Consider the following 20,943-nt stretch of genomic DNA (forward strand, 5'->3'; position numbering starts at 1 on the left):
CCTCAACCCCTGGATGCTCCCGCCCCTCGCGTGGAAAGGGGTGGTATGTGCACACGACCCAGCACACCCTCACACACACTGCACACCCTCCGCAGACTACCCCCAACAACCAGCACGACGTAAACGTTATGCACACAGCTGCCGGTGTAGGTCAAGTTCAGTTTGGCTTTTTGGAACTTTCTGGGAAACCCCCGCCCCTTATTTCTGACCTGCGGTTGGTTGAAATGCAGGTGCAGAACCCACAGAACCGGCGGATGAGGAGGGTGGACGGTACAGGAGCAGTCCTGAACCACAAAGGACCCCTGTCCCGCGACGCCCACGCCCACGGCAACCTCAGTTTAGGCAGAGGTCCTTCACCAAAGACTCCCAGCAACAGCTGCCCCGCGAGAGCACAGGCAGCAGAAGAGGACAAGGGAAAGGCAGAGAGCCGAGCAGAGCAGCAGACACACGGCACCACCTGCACTTCTTTTCCTCGTTAATTACACAACTTAAACACCTCCTGACTTGCAAAGCCTCCTTAATGGAGTAACAAGAAGGGTTCTAAGCCAAAGGGTACCCCCACCGCCTTCCAAACAGTAACTGCAATGACACACCATCCTCCCTGCCCTGTGTGTCCGACGTGGAACAAATTCTGCTCCCACAAAACCGTTCCCACGCCTGCACTTCCTCTCAATGAACGCCACCCCATTCACTCAGTTCCCAAATACAGAAAACCAGAAACCATCGCTCATACTCCTCTACCCGCCCCCTCAGTGTCGCTACACCTCACAGACTTAGCCTGCGAAATCTCACAAGACCATCCCCACAGAGTCCCCTCCCAGAGAACCCTCTACACTGATGGGCAAAGCTGACCGCAAGTGTGCCCGCCCCCCTGTAACGGACCCCAGGAGCATCGTCAGGCCCACGTGGGGACCAGTGTGCAGTGGGCGCAGCTCGGCCTTGGAAGGAGGACACCCAGGCCCTGAGAAGAGGACTGGAGGGTGGGTGTCCCCGTTGTCCCCACTGTGCAGCACAGCCAGGACACTGGCCTCCTCCCTACACACAGGTATGGCTCCCACAGGTGATGGAGGAGAGTCAGGCAGGAGCGGTTCTCTTGGCCAAATACAAGCCACCGTGAAGAGACAGCACTCCGCCCACCCACCTGGTCCAAGCCCCCTGCTATGGTCTCCTTGTCCCCCTGACTCCCCTGAATGGGGGAAGTCCTCTACTATCACCAAGGGCGGCACTGTGCCCTCACCTATGAGCTAACAGGATGGTCCCACACCACGTTCTGACCCCAGCCCTCGTGCTGGAACCCGATGCCTGACTCTCAGGAGGCAACGGCTGCCAAACAAAAACGCGCTTCTTCCTGGTCTGAGGGCGCAGGAGAGCCTCCCCTTCGTGTCGAGCCTCGCCTGCAGCATACTCACGTCTCGATGTAGCTCGAGGGGGTGCGGGAGACACTGTCAAGTCGCTCCTGTAAAGCTGCCAGAACTTGTGGATTCTGCATCACTTGATCTGTGAGCTTTTCTATTAAGAGTTTAAAAAAACAAGGCCAAAGATGTCAGCTATGCCCACCACACAACAAAGAGCCAGGAGTCAAATCGCCAACACACAGACTAGCTTTATCTACTTCAATTTCTAAAGACAGCAAGTGGCTTCTTGAAAACATGTTTCAAAAATACTTATTTTTAAAGGCATTTGATACTCGCTGTTAATCACCCAAGTGGACAGCTGTAAATCCACCGAAGCACCCGCAGCCCTGACTCCCCCCTGGGCTGTCTGCGCCCCACATCCCCCTACTGAGGGCACTGCCACTTGCTCAGTTCAGGCGGCCTATCTCCTGTCACCCCGCCTTCTCTGCCCAGGTCCCTTGGTGGGGCCCAGGAGCTGAGGACAGGGACGGGCACCTGGGCCTCAGAGTAATCAGCACCCACGGGCACCCCAGCTCACAGCCCAGGAAAGCACGACTCCCACCAGTCCGCAGGAGGCGCCAGGCTGCCCGGCGCTCTTGGCCTCCACCTTCACCTGCAGTGCCCTTCTGCCCAAACCCACCTCAAGGCCCTGCCTGACCACCCCTGCCAAAGCCACTTGCTTTGTCCACCACGCTGCCTTACAGCTCACACACTCTATACTGGTTCCCACGAATAAACAGGACCCCCAGAGGTCAGTTGTCCCAGTGAGTGGCACACGCTCTGTGCTGAGCCAATTCCCTCCTAGTGACCCTGTACAGAAACCCAAACTTAGCGCCTTCACCTGACTCAAAAAGGAAGCACACACCTAAATTCTACCTTTGCAGGACAGTGACGTGGGAGCTGAACACAAGTCGGCACTCAGTTTAACATTCAACTCCAAGCACAAGCACTAACTTGAACTTGAAACACTGTGTGTGTACTGAAGGTACGTAAGTGTGTAGATATAAAACTGTATGCGTGTGTAACACGTAAATACCACACGTACACGCAAACATGCATCTCTAGCACCAGCCTCTGAGAGGCCTAAAACCATGACAGATGGCACCTATATTTTGGGTTTTAAATCTCCCTCCACTAAAAGTCACAGGGCCTCTTGCATAAATGGAAGATTCCAGGTCTAGGACAAGGAAAGTTCAAGAGAAAATGGATCACTTGTGCCACAAAGTTAGAAAGTACTCAAAATTAGTGGGGACACAGGAAAAGGACATAGAAGCCAGCTTAAAGGGACCCCCCCCCAACTCCACTGTCCAAAATGAATGATGGCAAATGATAAATCACTGAATAAAAAGCTAATCCATGAGTCTACAGTAACATTAAAATGGGGTGGGGGGAGTAGGGAAGGAAAGCTTTCCTTTACTATATGTAATATGTTAATAAGATCGGCAGAACTAGAAAAACGCCCTTTTATAACCACCAATGTCATCACTGATTTGCAAGGATCACCAACTGTGCCACAATCCTGGTGGGAAAGTTTTATGGAGAACAGGACTCCCACAGGGCATCCGACAGCTCACTTATGCAAAGGACCCTAAAGTGTAGAAACCGGCAGGCACTGTCTCCACCAAGTCACCAATCTCAGTGCCCCCGTCACCAGCCCAACTGCACCTCCCACCCCATCAGGTCACCATGTGGCAGTCTTACTAAAACGTTTCCCCTGAGCCTAACGAGGAGGAAACAGACCAATCCAGGGTGTGGGCACTCTGTAAGACAGGGGACACACAGCCTGCTTCAAGGAAGAGGGACAAGGTAGTGGGTAACCCTAGAGTGAAAGAGACAGAAGTAAATGCGATACACAGCCCCTGGCCAGGCCTGACTTTGCATTGGGGTGCAGTGAACGGGGCCACACGTCAGCCACCAGGATGCAGTGACGTTAGACTGCTTGGTTGTGGTAGCTGCATGTGGTCATAGGAATTTATCCTGGTTTTTAGGAAATTTACACTAAACTGTTTTAGGAGAAAAGAGCCAGAGTATCTACAACTTGTTTTCAAACAGGTCAGAGAGAAAAAAAGGATCTATCTATAGGTCTGAAAACAGGGGGAAAATAACACACCTATTAATTTCTGATCACACCAAAATGACATGGTATCTGGGACCTGCTTCCAAGCACTCGGGGGTGGGAAGGAAAGGCACAGGCGAAGGCAGGCCAGGTGTCTGGGGCTCGGCGCTAGCCCTGCGTGGCGCGGGTACAGAGAGCGCCTGCACCGTGCACTTTCCTTCTGCAGAGGCTGAATTTCCTAGAGTAAAATGCTTTTAAATGACACAGATTTCATTTTAATTATTCTAACTTTGCTGTAGTCTTTAAAGTTTAGTAATTATAGTAATCCTGTACTTGAATCACTTGTTTTATTTCAGTAAATGGTTCAAGAGTAGGAGCCTCCCTGCCCTGCATGCAAACCCTCCAACAGTTCAATTTCCCACTGCAGTGAACTGACCTGTATTACTTGCATTTTTAGCAGCTTCCAAGGAATCTGAAGGAACCCCATCTGAAAAACTAAAACATGTTTAAAAAATATTACTCTACAGGAAGTTCAAAAGATAAATAGCTCAAGGGTGTTTTTCTTTTTCTTTCTCTCTTTTATCAGTAACATTTACTGAAGGGATGGATAAATACACACTGAGAAACATACTTGACAGCAAGCCATCAAACTGGTAGCCAGAGGGTGTTTTTCTTACTTAATATATTAAAGAGGTGTCTCTAAGGTGACTTCAGATTTGGGCAGAAGAGAACTCTGGACACAGGTGTGATGTATAAAACATTTTCCTCACTGTTATGCTAAAAAAGCAGCCTTGCCAAGCTGTTAGGACAGGTGTCCACAGAGACTCTGTGACACAGCCACACAAAGTTCTAAAAACAAACTTCACGAACACAGGTCTAACAGTCTTCAAAGATGCCTGGACACACCCCCACTCACCAAAAACAAGCCACATCAAACACAATGCATAACCCGCTGTGGCCCTCAGGGCAATCCGCAAAAGTCTCCCACTCGACCCCTGGAAGCTACAGGGATACCAGGGTGGCGTCAAGATCTTCCAAGAGCTGCTCACCCAGGAGGTGCCAGGGCTCCTCATGAAGGCCTGAGACATTCCCACACCCAAAGCCAGTTCTCTATGGGCTCAAATACACAAGCGGGGCGCAGGGGTGGGCGCAGGAAGCCAACAGCTGGAACGTCTAGTGCTGTTTACTGAAGTAATAAGGCTGGGCTCTTGTCGCCGACTAAAATTTTAAACTCCAATAAACAAAGTCCGTTTTGGCTTACCTGTTATCTGCCATCTGAATGCTTTTATCCCCTACAAATTAAAAAAGAAATAACGTTACTAAGTATTCAGAAACAAAAAATGTTCAAATGTACTCTTTTGACAGTGATTTACTGTGGGGGATGAGGATCTCCTAAGGAGGGGCTCGAGGAACTTTCTGGGGTGCCGGAAATGCTCTAGACCTTGAGAGGGGTACTGGTTACTTGGAAACATACACTTGTCAAAACCCATCAAATTACACACTTGAGGGGGGAGGATACAGCTCAGTGGTAGAGCACACGCTTAGCATTCCAAGGTCCTGGGTTCAGTCCCCACAACCTCCTCCAAAAATAAGTAAATAAGTAAGCCTAATTACCCCCTCACCAAAAATAGAAAGTAAAAGTAAAAAAGTAACTATACACTTAGGATCTGTGTTTCAGTGCAAGCACGTTTTATTTATAAAAAATTTCTCTTGTTGGCACTCAAATGACCAGACTTCAGAACAAAGACAATCAATTTGAACTTGCCTGATCTCTATATTAAGTTTAGTTTAAAGTAATCCAGAGCATTTACTGGTGTTCATATTGCCTTTCAAACTCTAACTCAGCGGGCGGTTTTACTTTGCTGTGTTCTATCAGCTCCACACGGAAGGCGTGGGGCTTGCGTAAAACGTACGTAACATCCTCAGTATGACCCCACTTCCACAAGACACGTATGAAGAAGGATTTACAGCCTAGAAGACTTTCACCTACAGGTGTTAAAGGTGGGTTCTAGGATATTAACTTCTTGAACAGAACATTCTATTAGTACAATTTCAAACCCTATCTAAACGCATAGCTATAGAGTCAGGTTTGGGGATGGAACTGCTTATTCCCAGACGTAGGAAATACACTTCAGAGCCCCTCTGAAGGGTGGTTCCCAGCCGACAGCTGGTCGACGTCTCATTCTTAGGCATCTGAGAGAAGCCCAAACCCCTAAATCAGTGCTTCAGGGTCAAACAAAACAAGAATAACCCTTCATACTTAAGAAAAGCAGCTCCAGTTGAAATTTATGAACTACAACTGTTCTGTATTTAACTCAACCGCATCTTTCTTAGGCCATTTTGTTTCAGAATAAAACATGTCAACTACCTTTAAAGTTAAAAATACTACATAAATGTTACATTATTTTTTTCAAAAAGCTAAATGAATTAAGGAAGCAAATAAAAACCAGAAGGAAAAAAAAAAAAACCCTTCAAGGGTCCCTATCACTGCTGAGTCCAGAGTCAGTCCACCCAGAAACCCCCAGGCTCCCCAGCTCAGCTCCTCTGCAGTTTGCTGCATGCACACAGCTGCACCTGGGGTATTCACTCCCAAGCTAGTATGTTCTGCTTTTTCATATATTATAAATGCAAAGCGTGAGACACACAGAGGTTGGTCTTCAAAGTAACACCTGACAACAAAATTTCAAGAGCAAATACATTTGCCTGTTACCGGCTGTTAAACACTGAGGTTTCCCCCGCGATACACCTCTGATACCATCTGTACAAACACGTCTTAGTTTACACGAGATCTTATCCCGAGTTGTCCTGTATCGAGACGGCAATAGCAGGATTTCCGGGTCAAAGACCATAAGTGGATCGGGTACCTACTGCCAAAAAGGTTCCAGGCAACTCTAATTTGTCCACATAATTAAACTCTCCATCGTCTAACTAACACATCCAACTGCACCTTCTGTGCAGACCACATACACACCAAATACTCTCCCGCGGCAGCTGTCACTGCCAGCCTGATGGACCAAGTCCAGTTCTCACCACCCAATTCCAACACCTCCTGTACCAATGACAGTACCTACGGGGTAGGTACTTCCTACGTCTCATACCCTCACCAACCCTGGCAGGGAGGAGGCACTCCCAGCATACAGGAGGACACCAAGGACGAGGAGGGTGAAATGCCTAGCCCACGGCCACCTGGCTAGTTAAGATGTGGACTTGGGTTTGTCAACATGAAAGAAAGGAGGTAAATGAAGGCAAACGTGAGTTACCAGAAAGCAAGTTTATTTGGGAATCGCAGAGAAACCGCGATTCGGGACACGCCGACTACAGCGAGCTACAGGTGAGTCTACTGAAGGCGCAGCAGGGGTCGCTTCCATTGGCAGAGTGCAAAAGGGGAAAACCCCACTAGGGGTTAGCAGCAAGTCCACTGGTTCCAAGATGGGGAGAGATTCTTGGCAGATACTCACTGTCTAGAAAGTAAGTTTTGATCTTTTGTAAATCAAACTTTTATGGGAAATCAGTCCCACCATCTTTGACTCTGTTTTCTGAGAACACATGCACGAGACTCTCCACTTCACAGCCTTTGGTTTCATTTCAGATTAAAATCCTTTCACGTTCCTCCCTTTTGATCAAGCTCTTTCACAGGAAGTGTCACCGGTCAACCTTACTGTACGGGAATCTCACTTAATCAAAGGTGTCACTGGCCCCAGTGGATTATGTGTCACTTGGAGCAGAGGAGACCCATCCTTGGATGTCTCGTCCCACAGAGAAGGGAAACCACAAGTGGCTATCTGGCCTCATCTGAGCAATGAAACAATCCTTGAGAAATGGGGAATCTCAGTTGTGTTCCTCCAAGGTGGTCAGTTCAGTTTCAGGATAAGCCTTTACTCTGTATTTACATCTGGTAGTAAGAACTTTATTCTGTACACACATCTGGGAGAAAGACATTTGCCCGCTGGTACAAGACAGCAGAAATTTAATTATGTGGACTATACCCAAGGCCAGAAGTTGAATTACAGCTACCAACTGGAATAAACTTCTCAACCTGTTTCCCCAGCTGTCCACGTTTAATAGGTCAAAAATGTCCCAGGACCCTCGGGTTTGGCCTATTTCAGTTAACAGTCTGATGCTATCTTTCATTATTTGTAGTTCCTGTGTGAATTCCCCCAATATGTTAACATAAAAACAGCATTCCTCCTTGAGCTGGACACAGGTTTAGGGCGCTGTGGTTTTCAGACTGCCGCTGCTAGGCTGTCCATTTGGGTTTGCTGATGTTCAAAGACTCACACAACCATTAAAGGTAGCAGCCATGACTGTGGAGAGATTCTGAACTGCCTTCTCAAGCTCCGCTACTCCAACCAAAGGGGGAAAGGCCTGGGCAAAGGCACGTCCAAGTCTCCATCTACCACGGGGGCATCTGTAGGCGTCCACCCAAAGCTGTATCCATCCCAGCCACGCTGTGCGCTTGTAAGCTGGTAGGAGAAAGGGTCAAGATTGGTGGTGATGGAAGGCGGGGTTTCCCTGACTTCAGCATCAGGAGGGATGGCAATGACTCTAGCGTCCTTTCCACTGAAGGGGTGTGGAGAGGGCATTCCTTCCACACAGAAAGTAACAACCAGTGCCTTTAAAGATAGGGTTCAGTGGGCCCTTTTGTCCAGATTTCTTTTCCTGGAATAAAAAAGATCTCATGATCAAAACCAGTCATTTATATAAACACATGATAAGTGGTTTTGTTAGCGGTCAGAACGGTTAGAGGGGCTTCTTAGGTTTCAGTATGCGTGGAGTAACGGGTGCGTCTGCCTGCGGCGGGTGGCGTCCCGACAGAGGACTGGGGGTGCTCCAGGGAGAACACAGGCCGGCTTAAGTCTCCACCACTCAGCAGATTTTTGATCAATTCCCTATGAGGTACCACTGAAGGAAGCACACCAGCTTCCCACCTCCTGGTATCATTACCCTTTTCATTATCCCACCAAAGAGACCCATTAGTCTCCTAGATTCCAGTGGGGAATAGATTCATGACCATCTGAGTCATACACAATCATTACAAGCATTCAGCAGGAGGCAGCCTAGAGACTCACCCGTCCCATTAATGTTCCTAAAACAAGAGCAAGGTTTTGGGTTAAGAGTCTGGACTGTATGGGTGGGGAGGCACCCCATGGAATGCTGTAATATCAGATGCCAACTTACCAGAAGAGAGGATATATACAGCTGCGAAGGCATGAAAGGAAAATCCTCCATCTCTGCCAGACAAACCTCCCGCCATCCTTCTAAGGATAACGGCCAGGCTTCCAGTTCGGGTTCATCATGAGTGTTACCGACACTGGTGCAACCAACAGTGAGGTTGGTGGAAATCAGTTTTTATAAGGTGGGAGCAAAGGGGTGCATCACAGCCAAACTAGGGGGTGGCAAGGAGGTCAGAGAAAAGACAATTACAACTTCAAGCAGCATGCCTTGGTTGTGTGATACAGAACGGGGTAAAGCGAGAGGTTACATCTCTGAAGAGCCGTCTACTGGTGTTTGCTTCAGTCAAAGGGTTCAGCTTTAGGTCCTGAGCTGCAATGCAGGTCCACTCGGGTCTGGGGGCCTTTTTAAGATGGGAACACGTGAATCCAGGAGCCTAACCCCTGGAGCTTGGTGGCACAGGGGTTAGTCCATAACACCTGGTAGGGGTCCTTCCAATGAGGTGGGGGGAGTCTTTATGGAGAGGCCTCTGTCTCCAGACTGTAAAGAGACATCTTCATCTCCTGGGAGCATGCTGTGGAAAGGGTATTTCACTACAGCATAACCTCAGACCTGTGCAAATGTGATGTGTGCGCCCTTTTATTAGCTGGTCAAAGGAAGCAGGGGCTAAATGCACAGGCCGTCCATGACTATTTTCAAAGGGTGAGAATTTATGAATCCCAAATGGAGGAGATCCAAGATTTGGAAAAACCAGGGCAGTACTTTTGGCCAATGTATTTGAAGGAATTCAACTAATTTAGCCAACAGAATCTTTGTAACTCCATTCGTGTATTGAGCCAGTACTGACAATTGAGGATGATAAGCCTGGTAGGAGGGTAGAACTGGCCACACAGCACGGTGACAGGAGTCCTCTGGTCACTATGGAGTTCCAGGGCGGGGGTTGGGGGGTGATCTTTTCTAAAAGGACTTCAGCTACAGAAGAGAGAGTCACCGTTCTACGTGAAAACATGCAAACCGTTACTAGAACATATTTACATCCACAAGCTGGGGGCAACTGTATGAAATCCACTTGCCACAACTTTAACAGCCTGTTGAGGAAACTGTCCGTCCTGGGGTGGGACCAGCAGGCCTCCCTGGGGTTAATTCAGGACAGGTACAAGCATGACAAGCGCTCTTTGTGGACTCGCTGCTGTTTCTCTACCAATGACCACTTACAAAGGCTGCCGTCTTCTCAGTGGCCAATGGTTTAATTCACATACAGTGGTCAGTAAGGGAAGTTTCAGATTTTCTGGCAGGACCAGCTTATTACTGGGTTCAAACCACAGTCCCTGTTCTTTGCGGGTGTAATGACCAGCCTTCAGATTTCCAGCTGTGCTTTTCTTTCAGAGGCCAGCGGTTGTCCACTCCTGGTAGTTCCCTTAGGTCCCTGCAGGGGAAGAGCCTTCGGGCCATGACGGAGCTTTGGTCTGTGGATGCCGTATGAGAGGGTTTTTGCAGAGGTGTCAGCAAGGCGTTTTCCTTTAGCTTCCAGGAACCAGACCTGCAGAGCTCAGGCACTTCAACGACAGCGAGAGCTACTGGCAGCAGCATGAATTCCACCAGATTCTGAACATTCTTAATTTGGTCTCCACTGGAAGTGGGGAAACACTTGTTTCCATAACACTCCAAACTAATGCACCACTCTAAAGGCATACTAGCTATCAATTGATGTTTCCTGTCTTGCCTGAGGGAGAGCACACAGGCACACCTCGGAGATACTGCAGGTTTGGTTCCAGACCACCTCAGTAAAGCGAACGTCACAATAAAGCAAGTCACGTGAATTTTTTGGTGTCTACATTGTACTGCAGTTTGTTGAGTGTGCAACAGCATAATAGCTTAGATAACAATGTACATACTTTAATTTAAAAATACTTTACTGCTAAAAAATGCTAACCACCATCTGAGTCTTCAGCAAGTTGTAGTAACATCAAAGATCACCGATCACCATAACAAATTTAACAGTATTGCAAGGATTACTCAAATGTGGCAGATATACCAAGAGGGCAAGTGCTGCTGGAAAAATGGTGCCAACCGACTTGCTTGACACAGGGTTGTCACAAACCTTCAATTTATAAAAAAGATCTGCGAAGCACAACGAGGTGCCCCTGTACGACTCAGCTTGCTGAGCTGAAGCAGCTGAAGGTAAGGGGACAGCCTCAGTGATCTTGAAAGGAGCCGGTAACATGTGCCCAGCACAAAACTTACCATCTTTATTTTTTATGTGGGAGACACTGATAAACCACGCAAGATCAGGATTCATCAAGGGGGTTTCCTGTAAATAGTCACGAGCGGTCCACAGGTGACCCACCAAAGTCAGGGTCCCAGGGAATTTCATCAGGAGAGGAGGGGGGACGGGTGCAGACTTGACACCTGAGACTGCTACAGTGAATGAGAGTGACTGAGTCAGTGAGGAAGACTTCACTGTGGGGGGAGGGTAGAATGGCTTGCTGCGAGGTGCTGAGTGTGGTGTGCATTCAAGGGAGCCTCAATGGTCCGAGGTGCACAGATGGCAGTTTACCCAAAGGGCGCAGCAGGCAGCTCTAAGGCACGAGCTACCCTCAGGCCAGGGCTCTAACTGTTGGCCCCAGTAACGCAGGGCGGGTGATAGCCCCATGTTTTTCCCATAAACGTTCTGACGACATCCCTTCCTCCTCATATACCAAAAAGAAAAAGCGCAGCTGATGATTTGGGCATCCAAAGGTAGGTGGATTTATTAAGCTTTTCCTCAAAGGCTAAGCTACCCTGGTCAGCCCCAACACTGGGGGCAGGTCTGGGGTTCTTCAGAAGGCATTTGGGGGAGAGTCACTACGGAGAAGTTTGGAATCCAACTGCAACAATAACCAGTTAGCCCAAGAAAACCCCACAGCTGACATTTGGTTTGGGGTCTGGAAAGTTTAAAATACCTTGATGTCTACTGGGATCCAGGTGTAGTCCCTGTTCTGAGAGTAAACATCTAGGTATCGAACCAGAGTTCAGAAAAATTGCAATTTTTCCTTAGAGAACTTGTATCTCTTAATGTCTAAGATTTTTAACAGGTGAACAGTGTCTTTCTGTGGGAATTTTGGGAGGCAAGCAAAGAAGCAAACCATCTACATATTGCAGTAAGGTGGAGCCTCCAGAGAATTCTATGTCATTTAAGCTGGCCTTTAAACTCTGTCAGAGAAGCAGCCTGAGTGAAGCCCTGAAGCGTGACTGTCCAAGTGCACTGTGGCCTCCCAGGTAACGGCGAAGAGATACTGATTACCTTCAGCAACAGCAATACCAAAAAACACACTGGATAAGTCAACCACAGTGAAAAAGCGGCTTCTGGTCTAGACGGGTGCCAAAAGCACGTGGGCATAAGGGACGACAGGACAGCAAGGACAGCACTGCTGTCTGTCACCAGAGGTCTTGGCCACTGAGAGTTTTACAGGTAAAACAGGGGCATGATCAGACTGGGGCAAGGCTTAGTGAGTCCTTGGGCTTACAGTCCTCTGGACAGAATTTATGCCCGTACGATTTCTTTATTTACAGGCTACCACTTTATTCTTCAGAGAGGTTCTGAGGGGTCAATCTGGATCTCAACGGAAGAGGCACCATGAATTCTGCCTACGTCTGCTGAGGATTCTGCCCGAAGAGCAGTGGGGATTGATACCCGGTTTAGTGGGGGGGGGGGGTGTAAGTCCAAGGTTTGCTCTTCTCTGGTCTGCAGTGTATTAAAGGCAAAGGGGCTGAATTCTCCTCAGTGCTGATCAGAATTAAAAGGATGCCTCCCCCTTCTGAGAGAAAGGATGGCAGTGTGCCACTTCTCCAGGAGTCTCCTCCTAGTAAACTAAGTATGGGAGCCAAACTGACGGGGAGAAATGAGTGCTCTGCACAAGCCCCAGACAAAAAGGTATGGCTGAGGCTAGGGCCTCACTGCAGCCCGAGGTACAACGCGCTGAACACGCGCACTACTCTGAGGAAGAAACTGTTTAACTGCAGTTAGGTTGGGCACTGGCAGAGCAGCCCCATGCCTATCACTGCTGTCAGGAACTTGTCTCCCATGTGGAAAGCAATCTCCCCCAGCCTAAACTTAAAGGCACGACAGGGAACATGTGTGTCCTCTGAGCTCCAACACTGGAGTGGGTTTGGCTGTTGGTTCTTGGAGGATTGCAACTGTTTGGATTTCAATTTATAGCAATCTTTTTTCCAACGGCCAGGTTTGCTTCGGAGTCTCCATCTGCTGGAGTTGTCTTTCTTTTGATATCATATTATGGGTACTAGGTAACTGACCGGCCAGATTGACGACATCAGGGTAGACACAGTCTCCAATTCTATACAGGTTCTTCTGACGAACAGATTAACTCCTTGGTTAGGTCATTTACAAACATGGAGTTAAAAGCCCCTGGGTGGAGTCAGCACCCACTAGAAGCCTGAAATTCCGCTTGAACATGATTTGGGGCCTGCCAGAACAGCTACGGACAGGTACAGCATGCTTCTGGATGCATGCCTGCATCTTCCAGTCCCTGGACTTGGGGGAGGCTCTAGGGGTGGCTTCATGTTGTCTTTTGGCTGTATGGAGAGCTTGGTCACACAACACGGCAGGTGGCTGGTTTAGTTTAAGCCTTAGCTAATGTTCAGGGTTTTCTCCACCAGTTGTTTTAATCCAGTGCTGGGTTTGCCTTATTTTAGGCAAGCATGTGGACTGACTGGTAGACTGCAGAGATCAAGGTGGCAAGTCAGGGTTTACAGTACTGAATTTCTCACCAAAGAGGCTCCTAAGCTACCTTGGGAAAGTTCCTTAGTTACAGCCCTAAACTTGACCTTTGCCCAAGGGGTGCAGGAAACTTGCTGTGGTCCAGTGTTGAAAGAGGAGGTTTTAATGGACTTGGCTGGTGAGGTTTCAGAGACAGGAAAGCAAGGAAGTTCAGACAGAGGGGAGGGGAAGGAGGCAGCAAAGAGATACACAGAAGATGTGGAGCAGTGGGGGTAGACGGGACCTCAGCTCGCACTAAGATACAGAGGCCTCTCACATTTTTAAAAATCCATCTTTAGCTGTTTATTTGCTTGGAAATAAACAGGATTTTGGGATTTGGAAACAGGATTTTGTAAGAAGGCAATTTAAGAATCCTGAACACATTCAGGAGCCTCCAGATAACAATTAAAATAATGACCCCATTTGAATGGTTTAATCTGGTAGCCAGGGTCTTGGTTTGATGTTTGGGGAGATCAAAGGTTCCCTACAATGGCCAGTGGAGTTCTAAGTTATCCTTAGTAAGACTGGTCCATTTTACTAACTGTCTTAGCAAAGGTCCTCAATGTGTCCCCATGAGATAAGTAAACGATTAAAATTAACTTGAACGTCATCAATATGTTTCTGTAAGACTTGAGAATTTCAATATAGTCTATAATTCTTATTAGGTTAGGATGGTAGTTAAACGAACCCCACAGCATAATTATTTGGCTCACGTAAGTCAGAGCACTAGTGACCGCACCCTGTCAACCTAATATGAAGCCTGGTCAGCCCCAGGGAACAGCTCCAAGCCCTGCAAGGACACCAGATCATATTTTGGTTTAGGACCACAACAGAGGGGCAAACAGGCCAGCTACTCATCTAATTCCAAGAAGGAGTTAGGACATCCCCGAAGGACACCACAACATCACCCACAAAACCTGGCCAGTATAGGAAGCCCTGGCTGAGGCAGCCCGGAGCTAGTCCATTTTGCTCTAATCTGTGGATCCCTTACCCAGTCTTTATCATTACATTCCTTAGTATTAGCAAGTAATTACGTAGGAATTAACAAACCAGCAGGTAAGTGAAAATATATCTAAAGTAAACAACCAGATAACTATGTAAATATCTGAACTACTGGCAAAAGCAATCGCAAATCAACACACCCTTCAATATACTTGTTATCTCTTATTGAAAAAAAGTGTTCAGATCCTAAACTCATATAAGCAGTCTCAAACTTACGTTCAAACTGATTTCAATCATGTGTAAAGACTGATAACCTTTTTTTTTTAAGAGTTCTGAATTGGTACTTTACTTTTTATTTGACAATTAATTATCTTTATATACCAGGGTCTTTTATATTTCATCTTCTAGTGTCCCCATTGTAAGCATTAGAAGCACTGGGTTTTTTTTTTGGAGGGGGGTATATATATTTTTTCATTGAAGTATAGTCAGTTTACAATGTTGTGTCAATTTCTGGTGTATACAGAATAATGCTTCAGTCATACATATACATACATATATTCTTTTTCACCATAAGTTACTGTAAGATACTGAACACAGTATAAGACTGATAATCCAATACATATGCACTTCCTTTTTCTTTTGGTATGATAAAAAAAATTTATTTTAAAAAAATCACACATACTACATAGATAAACCAAGACTGGCAAATAGTTAACTACTGCTGCTGAGAGTTAGGTAGTTAGGTACGGGGAATCACTACTTTTGGATAGGCTGAAAACTTTTTATTATCATGTAAAAAAAAAAAAAGAATGGATGAACAACACATTTGTCCCCCCGCTGAAGAACAAGCGCAGGAAAGCACGGGCCTGTCTACCTGCTCAACGCAGCAGTGCCTGTGGCAGGAGACAGTGGCCAAGCAATCTGCCTGCCTCATTCACTCACTGCTGCTGAGCGAGTCTGCCTGTGTTACACGTACACAGCACGGGGTCAGGGATCCCATGCATACCTGAGCCTCTCCCAAGCAGGTTCTGAAGACACACAGGAAGTCATGCCTGCTTAGAAGATCTAACTGTCATGACACAACAGTGGACTGTCTCTTCAGAAGCTTGCTAGAGACCAAGCCCTCCGTTTTCAGGAAGAAAGTAAAAAACAATTTCCCTTCCTTAACCAAAGCATTCCAGGGGTAGGGTACAGCTCAGTGGTAGAGCGCATGCTTAGCATACACAAGGTCTTGGGTTCAATCCCCAGTACCTCCTCTAAATAAATAAATAAATAAATAAATAACCAACCAACCCTCATTACCTCCCCCCCAAAATAGTAAAATGAATTAAAAAATAAATTTAAAAAAATGTAAAAGAAACAAGTGAAATTAATTTAAAAATAAAACCCAAAACATTCCAATTTTTACTCAAGACACAGTGGTTCTTCACTGCTATAGTTCCAATTTCCCCCTCCACTCTTCTCTCTGCAGCTCATTAGTAAATGACTGAATGAGTCAAACATTTGAAAGTTTTTCTTAATCCAAGGTCACCAAAGCTCTTCCTCTCCACCCCATTTACAACGGCCATCACCCAAGTCCCCACTCCTCCCTACTTCTCTTCTCAAAAACACCTACCACTACTCAACTAGCTCGCCTGTCACCCACCGTGGAGTGCACGCCAGCAAGGCCTTTTGTCCGCTTTGCTCAGCACCCCAGAACCTAGAAGCGTGCCTCACAGACTGAAGGCCTCCGTGAATGAAAGAACAAATAGATGTGAAGCACTGCAAGCTACTTTGTGATAAAAGGGCAAAAATGATGTTCTAACTTACAATACAACTACATGCTTATCACCTTTGTACAGATTTAAGCTGTATAATCCATCTTTCTACTGCACAACTACTAAACAGAAGCCATCTTACCTCATTTTTGAATAGACTTTTTGAGATAATAAAATGAACAGTACAAACACTGAAAAAAAAAGTCTCATGACCCAGAATGGAAGCACATTTAAGAACAACAGTGACAGGGTATACCTGTAAGAGGAAATGTAAGGCTACACAGCAGGTGACCAAGATCAGAAAGCAGAATTCACAAAGTGATCTTTTGTAGTTTTCTTACTACAGAAATATACTGCTGCTCTTGTTGCTAACTATTCATGAAATTTAAAATTCAATGGCAAACAATGTAAAGCAGCCCTGTCATCTCTGAAAAGGGCAGGGGAGAAAACCAATGGTTGTCAAATAAAAACAAACCTATGTCATCACAAACTATTTCTTGGAAACTGTCGTAACAGTCCAACACAAAATTCTTCACTACCCATTAATAAGGGTTTCCTTTGTGCTCAAGGGAAAAAAAATCTCACAACTGCAGTTTAGGAAGGCAAGTATTCACTAAACTAGGAGATATGGTTCAAAGTAAGCTAAGGCCAGAGAAGAGCGACTTCCTGCAGTAACTCTGCATCAACAACATTCTATTTCTGAAATTATCCCAATGGTAGGACAAACTAAGTGGTTTATCAGCCTTTTACTTTGGATGCCTAAACACAATTCCTCTTTTTTTTTTTAATGAATGAAGTCTTTGAGCTTCTTCGATTTATTTATTTATTTGGGGGGACAGATTAGGTTTCTTTCTTTATTTTTAGAGGAGGTGTGCGGATTGTACCAAGGACCTCATGCGTGCTAAGCATGCTACCACTTGAGCTATACCCTCCCCCCATTTCCCTTTAAAAAACAAAAAAGTGAGGGGACGGGTATAGCTCAGTGGTAGAGTGCACGCCTAGCATGCAGGAGGTCCTGGGTTCAATCCCCAGTACCTCTACTAAGTAAATAAACCTAATTATCTCCCCTCCAAAACATAAACAAATAAAAATAAAAAACAAAAAAGTAAGCACTCCTTAGATAACAATCCCAGACCAATCGCCCAACAAACTCCTCACTGCTGCCTTATTATTCAAACCGGCCATCACTGGGAGCACTGGTTCTTCCCCATTTCATACAGCTGATAACCTCCTGCCCAGATACTATTCTTCAAAAACAAACAAACAAGAAAACTGGGTTCACTGGCAAATTTTTTGGAAGTACAACATGAACTTATCGAAACAGTTTTAAACCACTGTAAAACTGTGGGCAATGAACAAAAAGGAAGAAAAACACTCTGAAAATGAGTAACTCTGAACTTTGTTATCTCATGTATACACGTGCATTTGAGGTCACCTCCTCCTGAAGCCAGAAGACTATCAACTGCTCCAATGAAGGAAAGTGGAGAAGGCTTCAGTCTGAACCCCAGCTGGTCAGAGAACTGCAGATACAGGGAATTAATGTGCTCTCAATATCAGGCTGCTAAAAATCCTGACAGGTTAATGGAACTATTTTAACTGAAGATTCAAGTATAAATTCAGACTGCAATGTGTTGATGAACACATTCCAACTCTAAGCACTCAATTTCTGTAAAATTATGAACTACCTCATACAGAGAAAAATCTCTAAACTCAAAATACCACAGAAGAGTCTGATCATCTAAACCATCAATTCACAAAACTACAATGCCTGGATATTTTCAGAGGACAACAATCCCAAAACACATGTATTCTTTCCAGAATTCAGCTCACTGAGGTTATCAAATCAAAAATGACAAACCCAGCCATGGTACAGAACCCATTCAACGTCTCCACTCGCTGTTCTATGTATCATTTTCAAAGATAGTGTCACATAAGTACTTAGATGTTATCTCATGATCCAGAGGCACATTCAATCACAAACACTTGAAATTAGTAACACCGTTCAACCAGGGGAGGAAAAAAAAAGAAAAAAAGACTGCAAATGTATGTGTACTAACAGGTATTTAAGACAGCACTACACAATTAAAGTTACTTTGTATAATTATAAACAATTATTTTGAGAATAATTATTCTCATACCATGAGACAAGGTCTTAAGCTTCTAGTGAAAATGTCCCTAAGTAAACCTGGGAAGGTTACAATTTCTATTTTTATTTTATCTTTAAAATTAATTTCTGTTGCTACTTTAATTCTATAAGAAATTAAGCTTTGCAATGTTTTTTTGACCAATAGTCATATCCTCAGTTGTCTTCCAAATTTCAGAACAAAAATGATAACTTACCTTCAAAAGATGAAAGAAAAAACTTTCCTTCTCCCAAAACAAGTTAAAAAAAAAAAAGGAAGAAAGAAAGAAAAGAAGAAAAAGAAAAAAAGTAGCTAGCAGATTCGAGAAAATTCATTTTCTGGGTTATTTTTCCTGTCAACTCTACCTTAATAAAGTTAACCACTGATAACTTTAATTTTTAAACCATCTCCCTCTGCTTTAGTCACTCATTTAATCTTTTAAACATATCCCTACTCTATTACCACCTTTCTCAGGAGTTCATTTTACATTTGTGTATTATTTATCCCACTAGCAATTGTTAATAATCAATCTGAAATTATTTCCAGATTCTATTATGGGAAGCATTCAGCATTCTGGGGAATCACACTTTGGAGCTGGAAGTGATCGACCAGCTAAAATTCTCAAAAACTAGTCTTCTGTTAGGTTCAGTGCAATAATAACAATTTCTTATTAAAACTTCCTTTATTTTCTATACAGAAACAGTAAAACTGGGCAAAGTGAAAACCGCCTGCCTTACAGGGCCTCAAGCTTCCTCAGTGGTTAAAAGGAACAGTACTTATCTCATAAGGTTATCAGACTATTATTGTGAGTTGACGCAGCCAAAGAGATTATCGGAGGTCACGGTGTGCAGTACAGTCACTAGACATCTCGAGGTACAGTTACTACTGCAGGAAGGCAGGAACTTTGAAAAGGACAATTTTAAGTTCCACGACTTCCCCTGCTTGCTTGTACGAGAGAATTTTCACAAGCCTGTATGCATGCTTTACACCTACACGCAGGTAAAGCAGAGTGAGCATGTGAACCAAAGCCCGGACCGACGCGTCCCAAGGATTCCTTTGAGAGTGTAGGACAGTGCCAACCCTGCTAGGTGAGCGCACACGCGCCCACACCAGTGACCGGACACAGCCCTCCTAGGGGCCTAAAGGCTTCTTGCCAGGCTCACCTTAGACCATAGAGAACTGCGGACGGTGGCAAGTCTTACCACCACCAGGCAGCCCTTTCCTGGGACGAACAAAAAGCATTCAGAAAACAAGAGATTGGGGGGGTGGGGTGGGCGTGGAGGATAGTGGCCTAGCATTCAGGTAAAAAGACACCAGTGTGTCTGCTGTCACATCTCTGAGCCGAGACATGCATGGCACCGTTCCATCCGTGACGTGCCCGCGCCACGGAACTCTCCCTTCTTGGAAGGTCCACTTCTCCGTCTGCAGGATGACGTTAGACAGTAGCGCAGGCTAGCCGGCCGCCCCGTCCCGCGTGTCCGTTAGTCCGCCGCAGGCGCACGCCGCCGCCCGTGCCCCCTGCGCGGCCTCCAGCACCACCCCGGACCGCGCCGGGTCCCACTTCCTCCGCAAACGCAGCAGCCCCGCCGCACCGACGCGGGGACGGAGCCCGCCGCGGCGCGCGCTCACTCTCCGCGCGGAGAGCTCCGGTTCCGAAAACAAAGGTCCTTGGGCGGCTCTGCGTCCGCCCCGGACCCCGCGGCCTTAACCTTCGCGGGACGCCGCGGGGCCGGCAGGCGGGGGCCGCGCGGGAACAAAGCGCTACTGACCTTCAGGCCGCCAGGGGCGGGGCGGGGCGCGACACCTGCCGCCGCCCCGCCGCCGCCCGGCCCCGCCCGGCTCCCCGCGGGTCCCGCTCCCGCCCGCCGCCCCGCTGCCCCGCCGCCGCCCGCTCCCGCACGCCCCGCTCCCCGCCGCCGCTCCGGGCGCTCCGGGCCGGGCCCCGCCCCTGCCGCCGCGAACTCCCGAGATGGCAGCCCCAGGCCTCGTCCCCGCCGCCCCTGCCCCGCCAGCCACGCCAGCCGCCCCAGCCGCCGTTACCCGGTCGAGCCCTCGCGTCCATACCTCACGCCTCCTGCGGCAGTGGCGGCGGCCGTGTCTGCTTCGCTCGCTCCGGGACTGCGCCGCCGTGGCCGCCAATAACGCCGCCTCCCATTGGCTGAGCCTCTGACCCCGCCCTCCACGAGCAAACTGGGCTGCGATTGGGGGGGCATGGCGCAAGTCAACTACGCTTCGGCGCCGATGGTGACGACCAATCAGAGGCCGCAGAGGAGGCGCCAAGCTGAGCCCGGCAGAGACCCGCGGGCCGCATGCAAACAGGAGGGTGTGACGTCTGGGGGGGCGCGCGTCCGCGTTCTTTCAGTCTCTTTAAGGGCCGGGGGCGCGCGGAAGCCACGTGGAGGGCGCCTGCGGCAGCCCACCCCCCAACCCCCTCCGTCGCACCGCCTTCCCACCCCCCAACCCAGGCCTGTGCTGTGCATTCCTCACCCCGCCCCACCCCGGCCAGTGCAGCCCCCCCACTCCCGACTCGGGCTCACCCCATCTCCTCCTGCGCGGTCCCCCTCCCCAGGCCCCGTAGGACTGGGTGCCATCTCCTTGCCCAGTCACCCCCCCGCGCCCCCTAGTTCCTCTGGTTGAGTTCCACCGCCAGGAGCGCGCGCGCTGACCCCACCGACCTCCGGCGACCCCATCGCCTGGGCCTCTCCCCTCAAATTCCTGGGCTGTTCCTGCCTGCAGGGCTTGA

The 20,943-nt window shown here is 47.6% G+C and overlaps 1 protein-coding gene across 2 annotated transcripts in view; it reads right to left on the reverse strand.

The window, feature by feature from the left end:
* Positions 1-20,294, reverse strand: part of NAP1L4 (nucleosome assembly protein 1 like 4) — a 43,753-nt gene extending 23,459 nt beyond the window's left edge. The window contains exons 1-4 of one of the 2 annotated variants that reach the window (XM_074371488.1): positions 20,265-20,294; positions 4,712-4,742; positions 3,887-3,945; positions 1,410-1,509 (exon numbers count right to left, since the gene is read on the reverse strand). In XM_074371488.1, coding sequence (XP_074227589.1) covers positions 1,410-1,509; positions 3,887-3,945; positions 4,712-4,725 — 173 coding nt within the window. In that variant the 5' untranslated portion in view covers positions 4,726-4,742; positions 20,265-20,294. Of the gene's footprint in view, positions 1-1,409; positions 1,510-3,886; positions 3,946-4,711; positions 4,743-20,264 lie in introns of those variants that run through there. The other variant, XM_010956807.3, reaches the window with a different exon arrangement.
* Positions 20,295-20,943: the final 649 nt, after the last annotated feature.

The sequence above is a fragment of the Camelus bactrianus genome, chromosome 10, assembly GCF_048773025.1.
Source record: "Camelus bactrianus isolate YW-2024 breed Bactrian camel chromosome 10, ASM4877302v1, whole genome shotgun sequence".
Classification (NCBI taxonomy): Eukaryota; Metazoa; Chordata; class Mammalia; order Artiodactyla; family Camelidae; genus Camelus; species Camelus bactrianus.